Source organism: Amphibalanus amphitrite, unplaced genomic scaffold (assembly GCF_019059575.1).
Source record: "Amphibalanus amphitrite isolate SeventyFive unplaced genomic scaffold, NRLGWU_Aamphi_draft 000289F_arrow, whole genome shotgun sequence".
Classification (NCBI taxonomy): Eukaryota; Metazoa; Arthropoda; class Thecostraca; order Balanomorpha; family Balanidae; genus Amphibalanus; species Amphibalanus amphitrite.
The window spans coordinates 401,885-421,109 of record NW_024881784.1 but is presented as its reverse complement, the minus strand read 5'-3'; the positions used below and the strand labels follow the sequence as shown (position 1 = coordinate 421,109).

Genomic DNA, 19,225 nt, shown 5'->3' with positions numbered 1-19,225 from the left:
CTGGATTCTAGGAGCTAACTAGCCTCACATGCGTAAGGTAAAGCGAAGGTGGTAATAATGCAGCAAGATGCTGCTCTCTTGAACCGCGTGATTAAGGTCGAATTCAGATCGACCTAGACTCTCTGAAACAATAAATCGCCAGTCCAGTCTCGATAATTGCTCGCTCGTTGTCACGTTCCGGTTCACCTGGTGCACAGTTCGTCCAAGTGTTTCATGCAATTTACAGCGAGGGCCGCGCACGGCCGCTTTATGCGCCCCGAGTTCGCTGTTCAGACTATAAACATTCCTAGGTAGCGCGCCTCCTGACATGCCGCTAAAATATTCAGCAGGATATGCTTTGCAATACTACCCTCATTAGGAGCAATGTTCAAACTTGACTCACGAGTCACGATGCTATTGATATTGTCCGGACAACTCGACCCGCATTATTCATGCACCACCAATGGCATGGCCGGTCCAGGGTCTGCAGTTCAGCACGATGCTAATTCCTGTTCGTATGGGTGTGATGTGATGGTGTTAGCTTTGCAGCATGAGTAAGGGCAGTGCACATTCACTTATATCTCCCCTGAAGTTATTTCTTAGTGAGATCGATATGTTTTATAGATATTTATGAAGATCTTCAAAGACTCGTCAAAACTCAAAGATCTGTGTCGACAACTTCAACTATACCTAATATTACCAGTCCTACCAGTGTTTGAAGACTTCAGTTGTATGTATGCTCTCTGAAAGTTACCCACACTTTTGCTTATTTCCTGGTTAATTGATTGTCAAAAAAAAAATGTCAAATCAACTTTAACACCTGCTAGAAGTACTTAAGCCTGACCTCGCTTTTTCCTGTAGACCTGCATCAATGTTTGTGTTTCCTGTTGTGTGTCATGTTTAATTTTAGTCACTTTTATTAATGCCTTTAAGGAAACACGAGGCAGTTCAGCGAAACAGCGTAGTGTAACTAGACGCTCTTATGTATCACCTTCTGCCCACCAAGTATCTAGCATGCCAACCTATGTAATAACCTATCGAGCTCATAAACGTGAGTTTTCCCTAAGTTTTTCTGTCACAATATTTAGCCTAGAGTCACAGAACATACTGCTCGCATGACGGTGGCCTGATGTTACTAGGAAATATCATTCTTACAAACAAACATTTTCAGAGTCTCATCTAGGGAGAACCACAGCAACTCCTGTTCAAAAACCGCCTAGATTTTGGCGTACGGACGACGTTTCCGTGTTCTGGACCGCACTGGAGAGGCCGTGAGATGGCATTGGGGTTACACCGCGGTGTCGCCGCCGTCTGCGGAAATCGCCTTAATGTCTCCGGCGCGCCACTCTGCGCAGAGAACGAGCGCCGTCCGCGCCGCCAGAACGACCGGCCCTAAATTACGGCCCGGCCCGCGCCATTCACTACGTTCCGTTACATTTGCTATTTGACGGGGCCTGGCGTCCAATGGCGGCCTTTAGGAGCGCCGCTTGGCCCGGGCGGCGGGCTCCTGGCGCGGCGGGCAGAGGGGCGGAGCCGGCCCGTGTCACCCCTCTGTCGGCGATGACCCATCGCTGGTTGAACTGACCCGGTGCCGGGCTCCGGACCGGCCCACTGTCCTGGTGCAGTCCGCCGCGACCGACTGCATGTCCGACTGGCACCGTCCGGCCCGCGGCGGTGGCGGTGGGCGGTGGTGTTCGGCCGGCGCCTCAGGACGCCTCCCCATGGTCACAAGTCAATTCGGGCTGACTGCCGGCGCCGGTCCGGCCTCCCCCCACGGGACCGAGCTGGTCTTCCCCGTCCAGCTGTCTAGCCGTTGTGGTCGGAGCCCATTTGACCGGGTCCGGTGACCTGGCCGGGTACGCCCAGCAGCTCTGAGGACGGCCATCGGGGTCTGGTGACTGGTGGCGCCGCCGGTCCGCCTGCCGGGACCGTGGTGACGCACGGAGACGGCGGTCTCTGCGCTCGGTCCATTGCGGCGCAAGTTGGCGGCTGTTTAGCCGACGGCACAGCCCCCGCGGGGCCCACCGGCGCTCGGCCGGTCATTCTCTCGGTCGGCTAACGACATTATCTGGCGACTGTGGACGGCGGCCGCCGCGCGCCGGCCGGCCGCCGCTCCCGACGCACGCTAATGGTGACGTAGTGGTGTGTTTATGCCTGCTGCCAGGCCACTGGCACGACTCTCCGTCCACCGAAGGACATTACCGCGAGTACTGTCGGCTCGGCCCTGCGGAACTGTGTGGTGGCGGCCCCAGCCGCGCCCGGCAGGCCGGCCCGTGCCGGAAGGCGCATCGCCTACAAATTGTTTGGCGCCGTCGCCGATGAGAAATGGAGGAACGTGCGCAGCGTGCGCGGGCCGGCCGGTGACGCGATGAGCTCTGTTTTTATCAGTGGCGACCGGACCGGCATCAAAACAGGCGAGTTCCATCTGCGGCGCCGAGTCGGCGCGCGGCGTCATCGGCCCGCTCGTAGATCGGCCGAGCGGCGGCTCAGCGCGCCGGCTCCCTCCTATCGCTCCCTGATTGGACGCCGTTGCACACAGCCGGCCCGCCGCCGCAGCCGTCCTCTCAGCTCAGATCCCGGCCATTTTTTTACGGGTGTCCACTATTTTTCTGTCTCTCTTCTCTTAACCATTTTCCTTTGATCTCTTTTTTCTGTTTTATCGTATCTCTTTCAAGTATAGTTTCATCTTTTTACTTGGTAGTTTTCTTCTTTTTGCTATTTTGTATCTGTATGCTTCAATTGTCAGTTGTTTTTGCGCCAATGCGGCAATTAACACAGTTCCACTGCGGCAGCGTTCGTGTCTCATGAACTTGTTTCCATTTGTCATTTCTATTTCATGCATGTATGTTTTCTTACAGCCTTTTCGCCATCACCATCTTCTTTGTTAAGTCGCACTTGCTCACTCTATCCAGCTCACTATATCCAGCTCACTCTGTCCAGTTCTGAATCTGATCTTTCTGTTTTTGTTTATCACATTATTCCACTTTTCTGGCCTCCGCTCTACACTTAACATGATGTGCATTTTAAGCCCAATATGTCCTTTGCTGTGCATCTCCCTGCCTCCGGCGTTTCAGCAGTCTAGTCGGTCCGGATTCGCTTTGTCCCCTCCCAGTGCTAGTGGCGCCCTCCCCGGCGCGTTGGCCGGTCTGACCCAACGCTCCAATAGTTCACACACTCGCTGCCACCACTCGCCGGGATATTAGGAACAGAGCTCCGCAGTAAAATACAATCACAACGACACTTTTAAAGGTTTAATTATAAATTTGTCGGAAGCAATATATCGTCAATTGGCGATCAGATTTCCATTCCACGGCCGGTGGGCCCTTGGCGATAATTTATGCCGCCTGAATCGGCCAAATTTATGGGTGCGTTGTAGGGATATGAGCCGCGTGTCACGGTGTTAGCCTGTCGGGTCGCCGAAATGGGGAGAAATGTGCCAACCACGGTCCTGCGGGATCGTTCACGCCGTTTTTGCCTCCATTGGCCAAGTGACGCGGTTCTAGGTGCCGTGAATTGTCGGTTCGCTGGTCTGAAGACGCGGCACTGTTACCTATCCGGTATCGGCGGCGCCGCGCTCTCATCTGTGATAGAGGCGGCGCCGGCAGACCTCACCGTGTCGCAGCCCTCTCTGGACGGTGACGGCACATGATGTAGTGCCGCAGCCGTTGTCAGCGCGCACAGATACTGACGGATGGCACCGGTGCTGTATTGTTGTACGGGGAGTGTGCTGTGTGCGCCGCGGGCCGCGCCCTGCTCGGCCGTGTCTCGAGGGACGGCCAGGACGACATCGTCAGGCCGTGGGCGTCTGCAGCGGCCGCTATGGGGCCGTCACGCTCGCTGGTACCCCCATCACAAACCAGACGACTGTAAGGGCGCCATCGCCGGCCCAGTAGCCGGCTTTGAAAGCCCGGCCATGGCCCCAAACGGCTGCGGCGGGCCAGTGGCACGGTGCTGTGACGCCTCTGTCTGGGCGGCGTGACGCCGGCGTCACGCTCCGTTGGTCGCGCCACTGTCCGTCTGGGATCGACCGGTGCTCGCCTGTTTCGCCGTCGGCCGCGCGGCGATGGGGTGTGTCCGGCACTGTCCGCCGCTGGCGGCGCCGGCCGGGGACGCCATGCGGCCGCCCGGCGCCGATGGCTCCTTTCCGCCGGCTAACCGCCGCGCCAGCCGAGCGTATCAAAATATCGCTCTGGGCCTCGTCTGCCCGGCCCGGGTCGGCCGCGTGGCCCCCACTGAGGCTCAGCGGCCGCTGGTGGCCCCCAGTCGGTCATCCGGCATTCAGCATTACACATTCACTTGTGTCGCTGGCCCTCGTACTGTTGAGGAAGGCTGTTTGATGATTTGTCATCCTCGCGTCAATAATTTGGTTGCATATTTCTGGTCAGCCTTTGTGTGCCACAATTCTAGTCTTGTTAGCCACAAGCTGGAATATCGGCCGTTCCCGCGCCATGCGATTGTGCCATTTTTCTTTTGTCTTTCTATTCGGCCACATTCTTTTCCTCATGTGGACGGAAATCTAGGCGTTTCTGGCGCCGTTCCTTCTCCCTCATTTATGCGAAAGCGCTGTTAGGAGCTCTCTTCAGACCGTGCCTCTCTGATAGCTTGGCCTATTTCCAGCCAGTTTGATTTGCTCGTCTGCTTTATGTGTTGGGCGCTTCTCGGTGACAATTTCTTTCGCTCTGAGATCTCGGCCGCTGTCGCGCCTGTGTTCGGAAAACTTGGGCCGGCGATCAGCGGCTCCGCTTGGGAACGGCCTTTCACCCGTCAGCCCGGCAAATAGTAACCTAATATTGGGACCCGGTCGGGGAAATTGAACAGCCGGTATGTCCTGTTTACTTTTGGAATGCGTTTTGCAGTGGCTGCTCACTGGCCAGTCGCGAGGAGTCCGGCTCCCGGACGGAGTGCTATTTGTGTCGTCTGAATGCTGTCTGGAAGTTGTTTGGGTGTCGTGCAGCGCTGGCTGTCTTGTGTCTCGTTTGGGTGTCTGGGCATCGTCGGTGATTCGTCCGACTGCCTCGTTCGATTACCCAGAGTGACCAGGCTGGCCGGACGTTTTTCGAGTGCTGTCTGGCTAGTGTCTGTGGAGAAGACCGCTCTGCCGCCGTCACGGCAGTTACCCAGCTGCTTTTGAGGCCGCCCGCTGACCCTCCACGGAGAGCGTGGCTCAGTCTCTGATCGCTCCTCCAGTCGCTGTCTTTAGGTGCCGTGTTTCTCACGGTGAGAGGAAGCCCTGCTGGTGCCGCGTTGGCCGATCTCCGGACTCGGACGGCGCGGCGTTCCGCGGTCGCCAGGCCATTGCGGGCGGACGGATATTGCAGTCTCCGGGCCGGCCAGCAGTCGCGGCCGTCAGCAGAGGGCAGCGGCAGTCGGCGCCCGGTGGACCCCAACGAAAAAGGTCACGATCCGTGCCATTGTAAAACGCGCTGCCACGGTGGCGGCCGTAAAAGGCGCCGCTCCGGGCGCCGGGCGGCCGTTTGGGCGGCGGCCCGGCGCCGGTGGAATGCTGGTCGCCGCGCGGCCGCACGCCCTGCCCGCTCGCGCCGTCAGTGTACATATATCGAGCGGTGGGAGCGCCGCCGGCGCTATGGGAGCGGGCCTGATGAGACCTACAGGGACACAGCACGGCCCTCGGCGATCAATAGGCCAGCCAGCCGGCCACCTTTCCCTGCCCATCATTTACTCGGCCGCCTCGTGAATACTGCATTCGGGGCGGAACGCGTGGCGCGGCAGCAGCAGCGCTGCTCAGGTGTGCGCTATAATCGTCCCCCGCCCGCCGGGACGTGCCGCGCACCCTTCAGCGGCGTGTCGCGGCGGCATGCTGTGACTCCCGGGCCGCTGTTCCGGGCTGCGACATCGCAAAGTCGACAGTTAACGTTGGCGCCATGATTCATGGAGTGGCACGCCTGAGTGCTGGCGGAGGCCGAAGCGGAAGATAGCATGGGACGGTTTTACACTGACGGTGGACACTTGCAGACCACGTTCAACAGAAATGGAAACCAGTGTGATTCTCATAGAAAGGAGTGTCTTTGCTGTCTACATTTATGTAGACGAGTCGTATGTATTTCGATCTTCTGTTCCAGCGTTGCCTGTTACGGTACAAATATAGCACTTGTATGTATGTGGTATGGCTCTTATTGGTTCTCACCAGTCCGCGCCGGCATGAACCAGTCACAGTTACTGTGCATCCGGCTGAGGCTCTGTGCCGCCACGGATGTCTTTGGGTGCCGGTCGCCGCCGTCCCGGCAGAAGCCCCGGCGCTGACCAGAAATCAGTCGCCTCCGATCAAAGCCATCACTCAGTGGATGCCAGCTTCACCGCCACCGCGGTGCCACCTAGCGCTGATTGCACAGAACTCGTTCAAGTGGGCGTCTGTCCGGAAATTGGCCGCATGCAGTAAATAAATATGCATGGGTGGAGGGCGCTCTCTGCTCCGTTACGCGGAATACCGAGCGGGTGGGGAGGGGCGGCCGCTCTGGTCGGCCTCACCGCCCACCGGTCCGGCCGCCGGCGACATTCATTCGTGTCCGCGCAGCCGGCAAACCTCCGCGAAATTCAATCTGCACCAGCCATGTCGGCCAATATCTTTGGATTTCAGCCGGCCGAGTCTGCGTATTCACCTCCCCGTTGGGTTATTTAAGCTCCGCTCCGGCTGTGGTATCTCACCATTGGACAGAGCCGCCGCACCTGCGGTGCTGAGGCGATCCTTTAAATACGGTCTCTGAGGCCGTCCGCTGGTGATAGCATTGCCACACGAATAACCTCGCGTGAATTCATGCTATTGCAGGCAATGATTGTCAAAACGCCATGAAATATGACCGAACGCTTGATCAAATAGCATGCATTGGCTTCTGGCTCATCGACAGAACGTATTTATCTATCTCCGAAGGAGTTTACCCTTCTTTGATGTGTCGTCTCCGCCGTCTCTTTATACATGTACAGTTGTTATTTCCCCTTGCCCGGTAAAGCAGCTGTGATCAGTCGAGCGAGCGGGATTGGTATCACTCAGTTGATTGCACCGGTCGTAAACAATCGCGCAAAGGTCGTCGGAATGGTTCGTCCTTTATTCGGCGATGTCGTCACCGAGCTGTTTCACTAGGCTGAGTGAAGCGCATTGAGCATCCGCGAGGGTTCCTTGTGGCTGAAACGAATGTCTTACATGCTGCGGAACTGCATAATGACGCTCTTATCGCGTCTTAGCGCCGTCTGGGAAAACAAAGGGCTGAAAGTGACGCCATATATCGGCGTCAGCGTACCGTGGCTCAGCGGGACGACACCGACCGGCCGGCCGTGTCGGTGTCCCGTCCGTCCAATCCGTGCCCGTGTCCCCGGCGCCCGGCCGCCCGCGCCCTGTCGAGATCCGCTCATCGTGCCTGATCTTCCTGCCGCCTTTTATTCGTCGAGTGGTGACCTGGTGTTTTGTAGGCCCATTTATAAGCACAGAGACTAATGGTTGTTTAACTTCCGCTTTTCTAGGGTAGACTAGTGACTGGTCATTCTTTTCTCAGAATGATTCATCGGCTCATTTTCTTCGGACAGCCGAGCTCTTTGCGATCGTCGCTCCTCCCAAAGGACGTCTTTCATTGTCCATCTTTCCGTCCGTCTCATTGGTCTGGGAGGGTGGGATGGGCGGCCGTCGGTCCGTCTGCGGCGCCGACTGCTCTGTCTTCCTGTGCGCCGCCCCGGCGCTCTGTCCGGCGCTGGGCCTGAGCGCTCATCTGCGGCGCGGCGTGCCCATGTTCTCGCCATCAGCGGCGCGCGGCGCTCGGTCCCCGACCGGCGCGCCGCCGGCCCCCGAGGAGCACGCGCCGTAAGCACAGGAGATGGAACGACGAGCCGACCCGTCCCAAAAGATTACCTGCCCGCCGACGATATAATGAGAGTGACGGCGGCGGCGGCTTATCTGACGCCGCGGCGTCGGCAGCGGCGGCCGATACGGGCGGCCATCGGGGGCCGCCTGCGACGGTGACGCGCCGCCGCCGGCCGCTGTCAACACACTGGAGTCCACTCGGCTCCCACATCAAGTACCCGCTCGGGGTGACGCTGTTGTTTGCTAATGTTAAACTGGCCGGTTTGAGCCGCGCTCCTTGACGGCAGGATAAACACCGATCGGGCGATGCGGCGCCTGTCGAGCGGCGCCGTTGGCATGGCCTTCCCGCTGCCGCGCGGCGCCGGCCGCCTGCCGCTACCTGCGGGGGTAGACTGCACCGCTGAACAGTCACGCACTGCGTGGCAGTCTACCGGTGCAGGCAGGCAGGCCTGCTGCAGTCTCTGGCCAAGTAACGATGCAGTTCCAGCGTGACGGCTCTGTGTTTCGTAATAGCAATGTCGGCGGGTACAGCTTATGCTCATTAATTTTGTCTTGTTATCGCAGCTCGTTATCCTTAGACATTAAATGCAATCCGGGGCCGTATAAGCTTTGCCTTTAGCAGGTTATGTATTGCTTAGTGGGTCCGTATATCGTGCCGGGCAATAAGTATTTTCGTCATTTATGGCCAAATTCTTGACGGTCGAAAAAGATTCCCGCGTCTGGCTAAATCCCTTGATACTATCTTATTCCCGACCAAATACTTATTTCGGAACGAATCCTGTTGGAATTGAACTGGTCAAGATGCAGGCTTGTTCGACGTTCGCGCTAAGGCATTGCCGTATAGATATGTCTGCCCGGGCTTGGCTCATCGTGGTGGTGGCTGCTGCTCTATTCAGCGACTCTATTTATGAGCTACTACTCAACTTCTGAGCTCTAGCTGTTCATGCAATTATGGTGTTCTGTAATGTCGCCTCGCCGTACGCTAATTTCACCGTTTTGTTAATAATGCCTAACTTTTGCCGAGTTCCCGTGAGTTTATATTAATAACGAAACGGAGCTCATCGAGTCGCGATGGCCGTCTGTAGAGTTCCCCCTGTCTGGGGACGCTGTATTGGCCGTGTCGGACAATGGCAGCCGGATTTTGCGGGCCGATCGTTTCCTGGGTAAAGTGGCCGGCCGCCGGGCGACCTGCCGCAGAGGTCAGATTGGTCCGTGCAGCTGGGGGCTGGCCCGCCGCCGCCGAGTCACATTGCTGTCGGCTTCATCCGAGCGCCGCCGCCGCCCTGAAAGGACGTCCGCGCCGCATCCGATCCGCGCTTCACGAGGGCGCCGCGGCCCGGCGGATATTCCGGGCCGATTAATGCGCCCGTTCGCTCCTCTGTTCGATGCGAGCGGCCCGATTGAACGCGTCCGACCGGGCGCAGCGAGTACCTGAGGGAGGGCGCCGGAGCGGAACGGAGTGGAGTGGAGCGGAGCGGTGGCCGGCACGCGCCGGTCCCCTGCTCTGGGTTCCGTGTCCTCACATAAGTTATTGTCTCGACCGAGAGTCCGATTGGCGCGTGCCCTTCCTAGCTGATCTAATTTATTCTTCATTTTGCCGGAATTGTTTCGGATTAACTTCACGTAGCTGGAAGAGCACAATAGAAGTCCCATTGGCTTAAGACTTTAATAGAAAGACAGTTCGGTCAATTCAATGGTGGAGAAATTCGGCGGCCCTTGGAGCCCAGCTGGCCCCTCCGGCGACGTTTCCACAATAGACCCGGCTGCTAGAGAGGAAACTTGCCGGGAGAATGGTACAATCGGCCGCCGGTCGCCGATCGGGCGCGGGTTTACCGAGTTTGGCAATCAGACGAATTACAGCCGACTCGTGCCGGTGGAGGTCCGGCACACCTGCCCCTGGGCGGGCAGCGCAGTTCGGGCCCCAGCGACCCCGGGCGTCGTGATAGGTGTCGCCGGGGTCAACTTACATCCGGAAGGTGTGCCAAGTGATGTCGCACATCATTCGGCGTTTGACAGTGTCTCGTTGCCATTAGAGTTTTTTAGACGAATGCATGGCTGCAGGGTTGTTGACCTATGTAGTTGTGCGACATTCCGTTCGCATGCCCTATTTTCGGCGACATGCATTTTTTACACAGTAGCCTTTTTGCTAAAATTCACTTTTTTACGTTTGCCAATCCATCTTCAATTCACATTAGTGTAATTTTCGAAAATCACGTAGTAGCTGCTGAGGCTGTTAGGACGGCTCCCGGAAGGACATGTAGCCGCAGCTGTGTGCGCGGCTCGCCGGCCATGTAACGGCAGCTTAGCGCGGGCATGTGTCCGGTGACGGCTCTCAATTGACCGGGGCCCGGTTAGTATGCGCGTGCGGTCGCGCTCGTCCATTGGCGCCGATGGGCCGGCCGGGCGCGGCCGTCGGCTCGGCTTCAGATGTAACTCGGCACGTAGCTACTGCTCCCGAGCGGCCGACTCGGCCTGCCGGAAACGCGCTCAGGTAATATGTAGCTGCATAGCGTCTAGATACCACTGACGGCTCACAACGACCCATCATCGGAAGGGATAAATCCTCACAGAATGTGAGGCGCGTACACTCACTGATATTTTAAAATCATATTCCTAATGCTAGGGCACATTTTTAGTTTCCGTTACCTTCGACGTACAACTTACCTTCGATTTCGATTACATAGCAAACAAATGTACCTTCTAAACGCACTCGAGACAAATGAGCAACTATGTTGTCGTGGTGAGGGTGACAATGTTTTCATCTGGTTTGGAATGCGGTGATTATTCATCCGCTGCTATTTTCGCACATATGACGGCGTCTATCATTTCATACATCACGTGAAAGTGACAGCCGAGTTAAATGCGCTTCCTCAACATATATCAGACGGCTACGTTAGACATGCTCGCTGCAGAGAAAATGGCTTGAGCCAGAAGCGTACGATCTTGTTTGATGTCATCAGAGGTTATTGGCTTTTAGCGCTCTTGCTGATCAGCTAAACGGGCGACTTTAAGGCCGGATCCACCCCATTCTGACTGGGCTAGTAGTGGGATGTGGCGTGAAAAATATGGGCCCGAATGAGGTGTCCCGAATTCAGCAGAAACACATTCGCCGAATCAAAAGTTTGCCGCGGCGCCGCAGTCGGCCCGGCGAGTGCATCTAATGTCGGCCTTTATTCCCGACACTTCCGACAGTGTGAGTTTCGGACATAAATTCAGGCGTGAAAATGTGTGCTTCGCCCGACTTTGGTTGTAAAGTTCGCATATTCAAGGAGTCTCACGGGCTTTCTTGGGAAAGTGTTTCGGTGGCGATTTCGTTGAGCCTTTTTTGCGGCCCAGTCTGCTGCGACTGGACCTCAAGGGGAAAAATTCATCCAACCTTGTAATCAACATATGTACATCTCTCGCCAGCTGTGGATCGGTCGCATCGTGTTAATTGCTTCCATTTTTCACGATGTAGCATTCATTGCATTTGTTCGGCAGCATCCAAAATACATGCAATCTGGCGTAGCTGCGAATGAAGGCCATCGCGGCGCGGCGCGGCCAATCCGACGCACCCGGACGGCCGCTCCGCACCGTCGACCCGCCCGGCTCGACACTCGGCTCAATAGTTAATGCCCGAAATGTCAGCCGCGCGCCGCTGGTGGCGGCCTGCACGCCTCATCCGGATGGGTAGCTGCGAGGGCCGACAGACACCGACCTCTCGGAGGGAAAGCGCTGGATGCGCTCCATCGCAAAACTGGCCGGTCGAATGGCCCGCCTGGGTGTGCCTAATGGCACAGCTGGGCCCGCCTAATGGTACAGACGGGTCCGTGCAGCATTCTGGTGATCAACCCGACCGGCGCGCTGCCCCTCTGGTGTGCCCGGGCCGAACCTGGTCAGCTCACACGCCGATGCTGTTCAATGTTACACAAATTCTCCTGTCATGTATGTTCGCCAGTCAATGGTCAGAGCCGCTTAGCTGATTATCCCGCGCCGCTGCTCGAGCCTCCTCTCCTCTCTATCGCCTTTCCCGGCAACGAACGCAGCATCGTGAGGAGCATTGCTCTTCGTTTGGTGCCCCGTAGGAGGCGCCGCAAATGACCTCGCCGCCGGCGCCGGCTGCTGGCTGGTGCGCCGCCGGTAATGGCCCGGCCGAGGTGCTCACCGCTGTCGGCCGATCTGCCTGCTTATTTCCCCCAGGAGTTGGTCGTGTCGCCGTGATTAAAGCGTCTTATCCGACGCTGTCCGTTATTTGTCTTGGTTTGGCGGGCGTATTCGGCCAATGGCCGGTCCGAATGGCGCCGCCGGCCCGAGCTGCGCCGGAAATAAGCTACCGAAGACCGGGATATAGCCGCCGCATCGCGCCGACGGACCCGCGGAGAGGGCCGGCCGCAGACGGGAGCGAAAGGAGAGGCGCGGCCCAGCATCCTTCAGTACGACAGAGCGATGACACTCAAAGCACACTGTCTGCAGAGCTGGAGCTTAGAATTCCTCAATAATACACCTGAACTAAGTTTTTCATCTGCTGTAGAAACTGCAATATGTGGAGTCGTACCTACTTATGGTTAACAGTAAAATCTGCCTTAGAAAGATTCCAAGTTATGAAATTCTAATATCACCGTCCGCGGTGGCCGAGCGGGGCGGACGGCGGGACCGTCGGCTCTGGGTACGTGGCCGGTGTCCTGCTGCGCACCTGTGGGCCATCACGGCCGGCACCTGTGGTCACGGCCGGCACGTGTGGCCGGTCACGGGCCGGCTGCCGCCGTCACGCCACGCACCGGCGCCGGCCCTCCGCGGTGGGAAAGGTCAGTCGACTGGCAGGGCCCGGCTGAACCCAGCACACCGGCAGGCATTCGATCTAAATTCCGCCGGTGAACAAGAATTGCGAGATCGGATGGGAGGCGGCAGGGTCCACCAAATTGGCTCAGCTTAGCGAAGGGCTCTGATCCCAGGGACCCGGCTGCCACGGGAACGCCCAAAGGGGCTAAACGACGCCCATTGCCGGCCCGCTGTTAAAAAAACCCGTTGCTTAGCAATTCGAGGCATTTATTTATCGATTTTCCTTTGCAAAGATTTTAGGACTAAGTCAGCTGAGGAATATCAATGGGCTTGTTAAGTAGGTACATATTTTCAGGTTTCGAGCTAGCATGGCTCATCAAATACTGTCTTTTTACATATTTTTGTGTTGAAGTGGCTTCTTTCTATTTTCTTCTTCATTCATTTATGTAAAGATGCTTCTTAGTAAGAGCATCGCTCTTTTCTGTTAAAAGAATGGATCTAACGTATGACTACCATCAAAGCTTTTACTGAATATCTCGAAAAATTGCGTTTTTTACCAACGTATTAATGAAAAACTACGATTACATTCGAGTTGTATAAAAACTGATGAATAGGTAGCATGGCAGCTGTAACGTTCAAGTTTTCATACAAAAATGAAACAGTCCCAATCCTTTTGTGTTGAAATGGGTAAAAAAATTGTATGCTGTTCACGGTTATTTCGCCTTTGTTTCGTTGACGAATAGGCTGTACGAGTATTCGTGCACGAATAGCCTGCGTTCTTCGTGCAGCAGTTTTCCGTCACTAACGTTGATACATTTTTTGTCCTGAATATGTTTCCCTTTGTTTTCGTCGCTGGGTTATTACTGCATAATGTCGTATTCATGTTTGTGGACCGAGCGATTTGTGAACGGCTAGATTGTCTTTGATTGAAAGTGGGGCTGCACCCAATCGTTTTACCATATGATGGCTCACCTCCATATTGGCCGGTAGCCATTGTTTGTTCCGCTACTGAAATAGCCGTTCATATATGTAGAAAATGAAAGCTATCCAAATGGGAGCAAACTGTTGGTGAGCTGCCCAAATTGGTTAGGGACGTGGTGGTGGTTAAGTACGTGTGTTATTCGTGCTCGCCCGATGCGTAGCTGCAGATTAAAAATGTTAAGCGTTCCCAGACATCACACCATCAAGCCCGTTTCGCCTGAAAGAACGCTAACCCAGAGTTAAGCTTCCCAATTTGTCCAGTTAATTTCTCCCATAGGTGTCGTCTCGACAAAATAAAGTGTTTTATCAATAATTAAGTTTTGCATTACCGGGGTATATTGTCCTGTTTGCTTGCGCTTGTTGATATAATGAGTGTGTAGTGGGTCTCCAGGTGTTGGTGGGGGGCAGCGTCGCACCGTGCCAGCTATCGGGCTTGGGCGGCAGTCCTGCCTGCCGGCCGCCGGGCAGTGTTAATCCCCGGCTCCGTCTGTTTGCCTGGGGCGCTGAGAGTGGCCGCAGCGGGGCGTGGGAGCGGCACGAGCTGCGATACCCGGCGACCGTCCCCACCCCGCCGCGCCGCGCCGCGCCCCGCCCCGCCGGCCACGCCCGCCGCCGACCGGCGCGGCGCGGCGCGGCGCCCCTGTTTACGGCGTGTCGGCTCCGTATTGACACTGCGGCTCGCCGCGCCGCCCCGCCCGGCCGTCCGGACGGCTAACTTGGCTCGTTTGGCGGCCCCCATGTCCCGGCGGGCCGAGCTGCAGTGTCCCAGGCCGGCCGAGCTGCGCACGGCGGAAGGCGTCGTCAGATGGACCTGCGCTCTCATCGTCACCGCACACAGTAACCGGCGCTGACCTGTGTGTATGTGTGTGAGACGAGACAATTCCTGGGTCCCGTGTTGAGCTCCGGTTGTGTTCGTGTGTGGTGAGAGGGAATTTTTACTGAGACATAAATGTTGATTTTCTCCTTCTCTCGTTTCAGAGCATTTTCACATATTCGTCGGCGACCTCAGTCCTGAGATCGAGACGCACACCCTGCGGGACGCCTTCGCTCCGTTCGGCGAGATCTCGTGAGTATCGCAGCGGCGCCGACCCCGCCCGGTTTGTTTTGATGCGGGCCGCACTCAGCGAGACATAAGTGGCAGCAGATCTCTCCATTACGGCACTGCGCACTGCGGCGCCGCCTTCAATTTATTTTGGAACACCGTCAGATCTCTCCGGGCGCGCTCACACGCGGTCTCGCCGCGCGCGATCGAAGGTGTATTTTGAGCTGGCCCGCGACGGAACAAAACATTCGGTTAGCGCCCGGTGAACGGCGCACGAGACCAGCGGGCGGCGCGACGGTGAGCCTCGCGTGGATCGCCACACACTCGCCGGCTCTCTCTCTCTCTCTCTCTCTCTCTCTCTCTCTCTCTCTCTCTCTCTCTCTCTCTCTCTCTCTCTCTCTCTCTCTCTCTCTCTCTCTCTCTCGCCGTCGCTCGCCTCCGCCGCCGACTTTGATGGAGGGCGCGCGGTGACGGTGATAACCCTCTCCAAAAGGTAAATGCGTACTATGAAATATGGCTTGTCGGAAAGTTTGATGAAATAAAACCGGAGACGCTCGGGTGGAGAGGAAATGGGATGCCTGGCCCGGCATGTAGGCACCGCCTGCTTAGGATTTATCGGTGTTTGCTGCCAAGGCTTGTAAGGCTTGTTATTTTCTTTTTCGGCTTTGCTATTGATCAAACCTCAGCTATGTGCATTTGAAATCTAACAGCTGCTGCTGTTGGTGCTGGTAATTCCATTAGAGACATTTCACCATTGAAGAGTGCTGTTCGTTATTGTGATGAAATTTATGTCAGATGGTTATTTCCACATTTCCCGAACCACAATTTTAGAGGTTTCACATAAATGCCGACAGGGAGGAAGAGGCTATTAGCAGGGAGGACGTTTGGGAGAGCCTTACTGCTCCTACGGGTGAAGAAGAGAGGGCCCTTCATACGACGCGCTAACTGCCGCTCCTATCAGTCGCTGTCACACCTACCACAGACCAGCGGCAGACCAGACCATCTGACAGAGCAGGTAGTTAAATGGGTAGCTGTCGATTAACGCTGTATTACGGCCTGCCCTTGCCAGCCGCGGAGTGTCACGTTGGACGCGGCACGGCAGCGCGGCTCCGCGATCGGTGCCTGACTTTGCTGGCCGCCGATCGGGCCCGGCCGCTCGCCGCGATTGCTGCTCGGCGGGATGCGGCCGGTGTCTCGGAGTTGGCTACGTTTGGCCAAACTCGGCTCGCGGCCACGGTACCTGGGGATATGAAACTCAGTTATCCGGCGTCCAACGCCAAACATTTCAAAACTCAAACAGAGTTGCGCCGGACAGAGCCCGGCCCGGAATGCTGATGCACTCAGTATGAGCGGAAATTTATCCCTTCAGACACGATTGGGATCCTCGAGCCAAGTTTCTAATTCAAGTCCTAGTTATCATAACTGATTGGAATTACGTATGCATTGTTGGAGACCGGTTGCTAATCTGGACGTGCCTGGAGCAAAATGAGAGCAAGAGAGAGGCTGCGCCGGCTTAAGGAAAAGCATTCGAATTCATTCTGACAAAGTGCTTTCGTTCTTTGTTCTGAACCGATTGATCGGTTACTGGCTCCCCGGTGCTTCAAATGCATTCCGTGCTCTCTTGCATGGTGATAGCTGCACCTCTGATGATAAGCAAGGGAGGTTATTGAAAAACAAACTTTCAGAGCTTTGCAACTTCGAGACAAAAACAAGTTCCCGGGGGCGGATGTGTTGTTGGTTTTCATTACCTCTCGACGCGTGCTCGGTTCGTAGGAGATTAAATTCATTGCCGGCTTATTAGGTGCTGGTGCGGCGCGTGGCACCGGTGATGTTGGCCGTTAGGCGGGCGGCGGCGGGCGGGGCTGGTGCTGCCCAGCTGAGCGGCAGTGGTGACCAGCAGGTGGGACTGGTGCAGCTGAGCGGCAGTGGTGACCAGCTGGGTGGGACTGGTGCCGCTCAGCTGAGCGGCATTGGTGACCAGCAGGGTGGGACTGGTGCCGCCCAGCTGAGGGGCAGTGCTGACCAGCTGAGCGGCAGTGGTGACCAGCAGGGTGGGGCTGGTGCTGCCCAGCTGAGCGGCAGTGGTGACCAGTTGGGTAGGGCTGGTGCTGCCCAGCTGAGCTGTAGCGCTGACCAGCTGGGCCTCATAGTCCTGAGGTCTCCGTGCCGCTCCGAGCGCTGGACATCAACATAAGGCTCAATAAGAGTGTTGCAAATCGTTATGAAGAGATTGAGCCCTTAATGATAATCGTAGATAAATAGGTACTTACCTGGTACATAAATGTTCGGTGCTCTTTTTTTTTTGCTAGTGATGTGCTGCTAATCACAGCCGCGGTAGTATTTCAGGCCGGAGTCTTCATCCATGTAAATGCGGGGATGTTTTGCACTTAAGGGACCCTCCCACCTTCAAAAAAGTTAATGAATTGGCATAAAAAATTGGTCCCTTGGTTCGGAAAGATCAAAAATGAATATCTACCAAATTTCACCGAAAAATAGTCACTGGTTTTCAAGATTTACTTTTGTTTACTTTTTGGGATCTCCGCTGTTCCTAGCGACTTATTTGAAAGCAATAATTTGGCAGCCTCGAAGTGCGGCAGACGTTACGCGCAAAGCAGTGTATACCACCACGTGTTAACGATAGTTTTAGTCTAAGATTTAAAAATCGTTAGATCTCCGCTGACGTCACAAATTATAAGGGGGCATTCCAATGCATTATCCCCTTAGAATCCAAAAACTGCAAGTTTGAAATTCCATATCTCCGAATTAAAGCATTTTTCGATGTTGTGAGTGCCCAAACCGGTATTTGCAGGCCATGGCCACCAATTTGGCTATATCAGCTCAAAACTTATGTTAAGGTGGGATGGTCACTTTAAAAATAAGTATGCAGAAAAAGTCCAAGGTTTATCGGTGCTATCACTCTGTTTGGCGGACAGTATGGTGGTCATAGTTTTCGAAAGGTTTACACTGATGTTTGATTCGGGGATCTACCCGTACAAAGATTTAAGTTAGAAGTTAGCATGCTTAAATCTAAAAATAAATGTTAAAACAACGGAACCATTCAGCAAGATTTATGCTCCGTACAAAAAAAAAACGAAGCTTAAGATGAAATTGAAGCAAACGTCAGATGCCATTTAAACGTCACTTAACCCGTCATACTGTTGAGCGCCGAAGATCATGCCACTGCAGCCATTGAGTGGTGAAGCTAAGGTCTGTTCCGCCGTCCCCGCCTCCGCCTACCGCGGTCCTCCCGCTGTCCTCATTAAAATCGGCTCGGCATTCACCGGGCCGGCCGAGCCAGCCCAACAACTCCGCGCGCCGAATTTCAATTTGGCCATCTTTGTTCGATCGGAAAGGCTGGATCGGACGCCGGTCTGCGGAGCGGATCTGCCCTGTCGGCGCTCGGACGGTAGATGTAGCAGGCCCAGCGGCGGGTATCTGCACAGGCAGTGAGTGTATGATGGTCGAACGGTAGGTATGTGGACACTCAGGACAGACTGTAACTGTAGCTGACCGACCGGCGGACAGGTCTGGCGGTAACCATAGCCGACCGACGGTATCTGGTCTGGCGGTAACCATAGCCGACCGACGAGTATCTGGTCTGGCGGTAACCCAAGATGGCTGATAGGTACACTCGGGGGCAGATTGATGTTCCACAACTCTTTATCCACCGGGTTCCTATGGCTCAGCATTGGCAGCAGCCGCCTGGTACCGGTAGACTGTGCCGCTTCACTTACTTGTCAAGCGGCACAGCCTACCCACCTGTATGACACCGGTCTGGGTCGGTGGCTGGAAGGCGATGTGGGCCGCCTGTGACGTCAGCGCAGCGGTGAGGGCCGAGCCCGGAGGCATGGCTCGGGTCGGCGCGGCGCGGCGGCTGGCGAGGGCTGGGGAGTGAGGTGGGGTGGGAGCACGGACCATCGCGCTGCTGAGCGAGTGTAGTTAACTTTCGCGTCTCAAGGCGCCAATTATTCTACCTAACAATTGTGCTAAAGCAGTTGTTAAAATGTCCTATCCCCAAGACAGCGCCTATCATCATACTTGCCATGCACATTACGACACACTTAAACGTGACATTGGGACAGCCGATAGAATTTATATCACACGTGCATCGAGTTGCGGAGCTACATTGTTTTTAACAGATATGTATTAAGGCCTTGATTGAGCTCATTGGTGTCTATTATTTCGCACAGCAATCGTCCAGAGACGTGGGAACTGGGGTTTTTGGATAGCGCGGTGTCCCAACTTTAAAACTCTTATGTTCCTCTAATGTGTGGTCGCAGCCACCAATAGCAAACCGTTCCATCTAGGAACAAATAAGTCGCGCACCTGGGACGGTTCGAACCGGGTTTCTCCAACCGGTCACCCCACGACGCTAGCGTGTATCCACTGAGCTGCCGAAACCAGCGACCACCCGCCGCGGTCAAACGCGATCAAATGTCACAATACTGTCATTGGCGGTCAGCGGGTGAATGTCATTTTGTTTTGTGCGGACGAGGGCCATTCTCGGTAGCTCAGTGGATGAACGCTCGTGTCGTGGATTGGCCGGTGGGAGAAGCCCGGTTCGAACCCCCCTGAGTGGCCGACTTTTTGGCTCCTAGTTGGAACGGTTTGCTATTGGAGGCTGCGACCACATACATGTATTAGAGCAACAGTAATAA

General features: G+C 55.7%; 1 protein-coding gene across 5 annotated transcripts in view; it reads left to right on the top strand.

Moving 5' to 3' along the window:
- The window catches only part of LOC122387537 (nucleolysin TIAR-like), a 201,417-nt gene that overhangs the window by 147,116 nt on the left and 35,076 nt on the right, over positions 1-19,225 (top strand). For all 5 annotated transcript variants that reach the window (XM_043377805.1, XM_043377801.1, XM_043377806.1 and 2 more), the window contains one exon: positions 14,504-14,591. In XM_043377805.1, the coding sequence (XP_043233740.1) occupies positions 14,504-14,591 (88 nt within the window). The remainder of the gene's footprint in view (positions 1-14,503; positions 14,592-19,225) is intronic.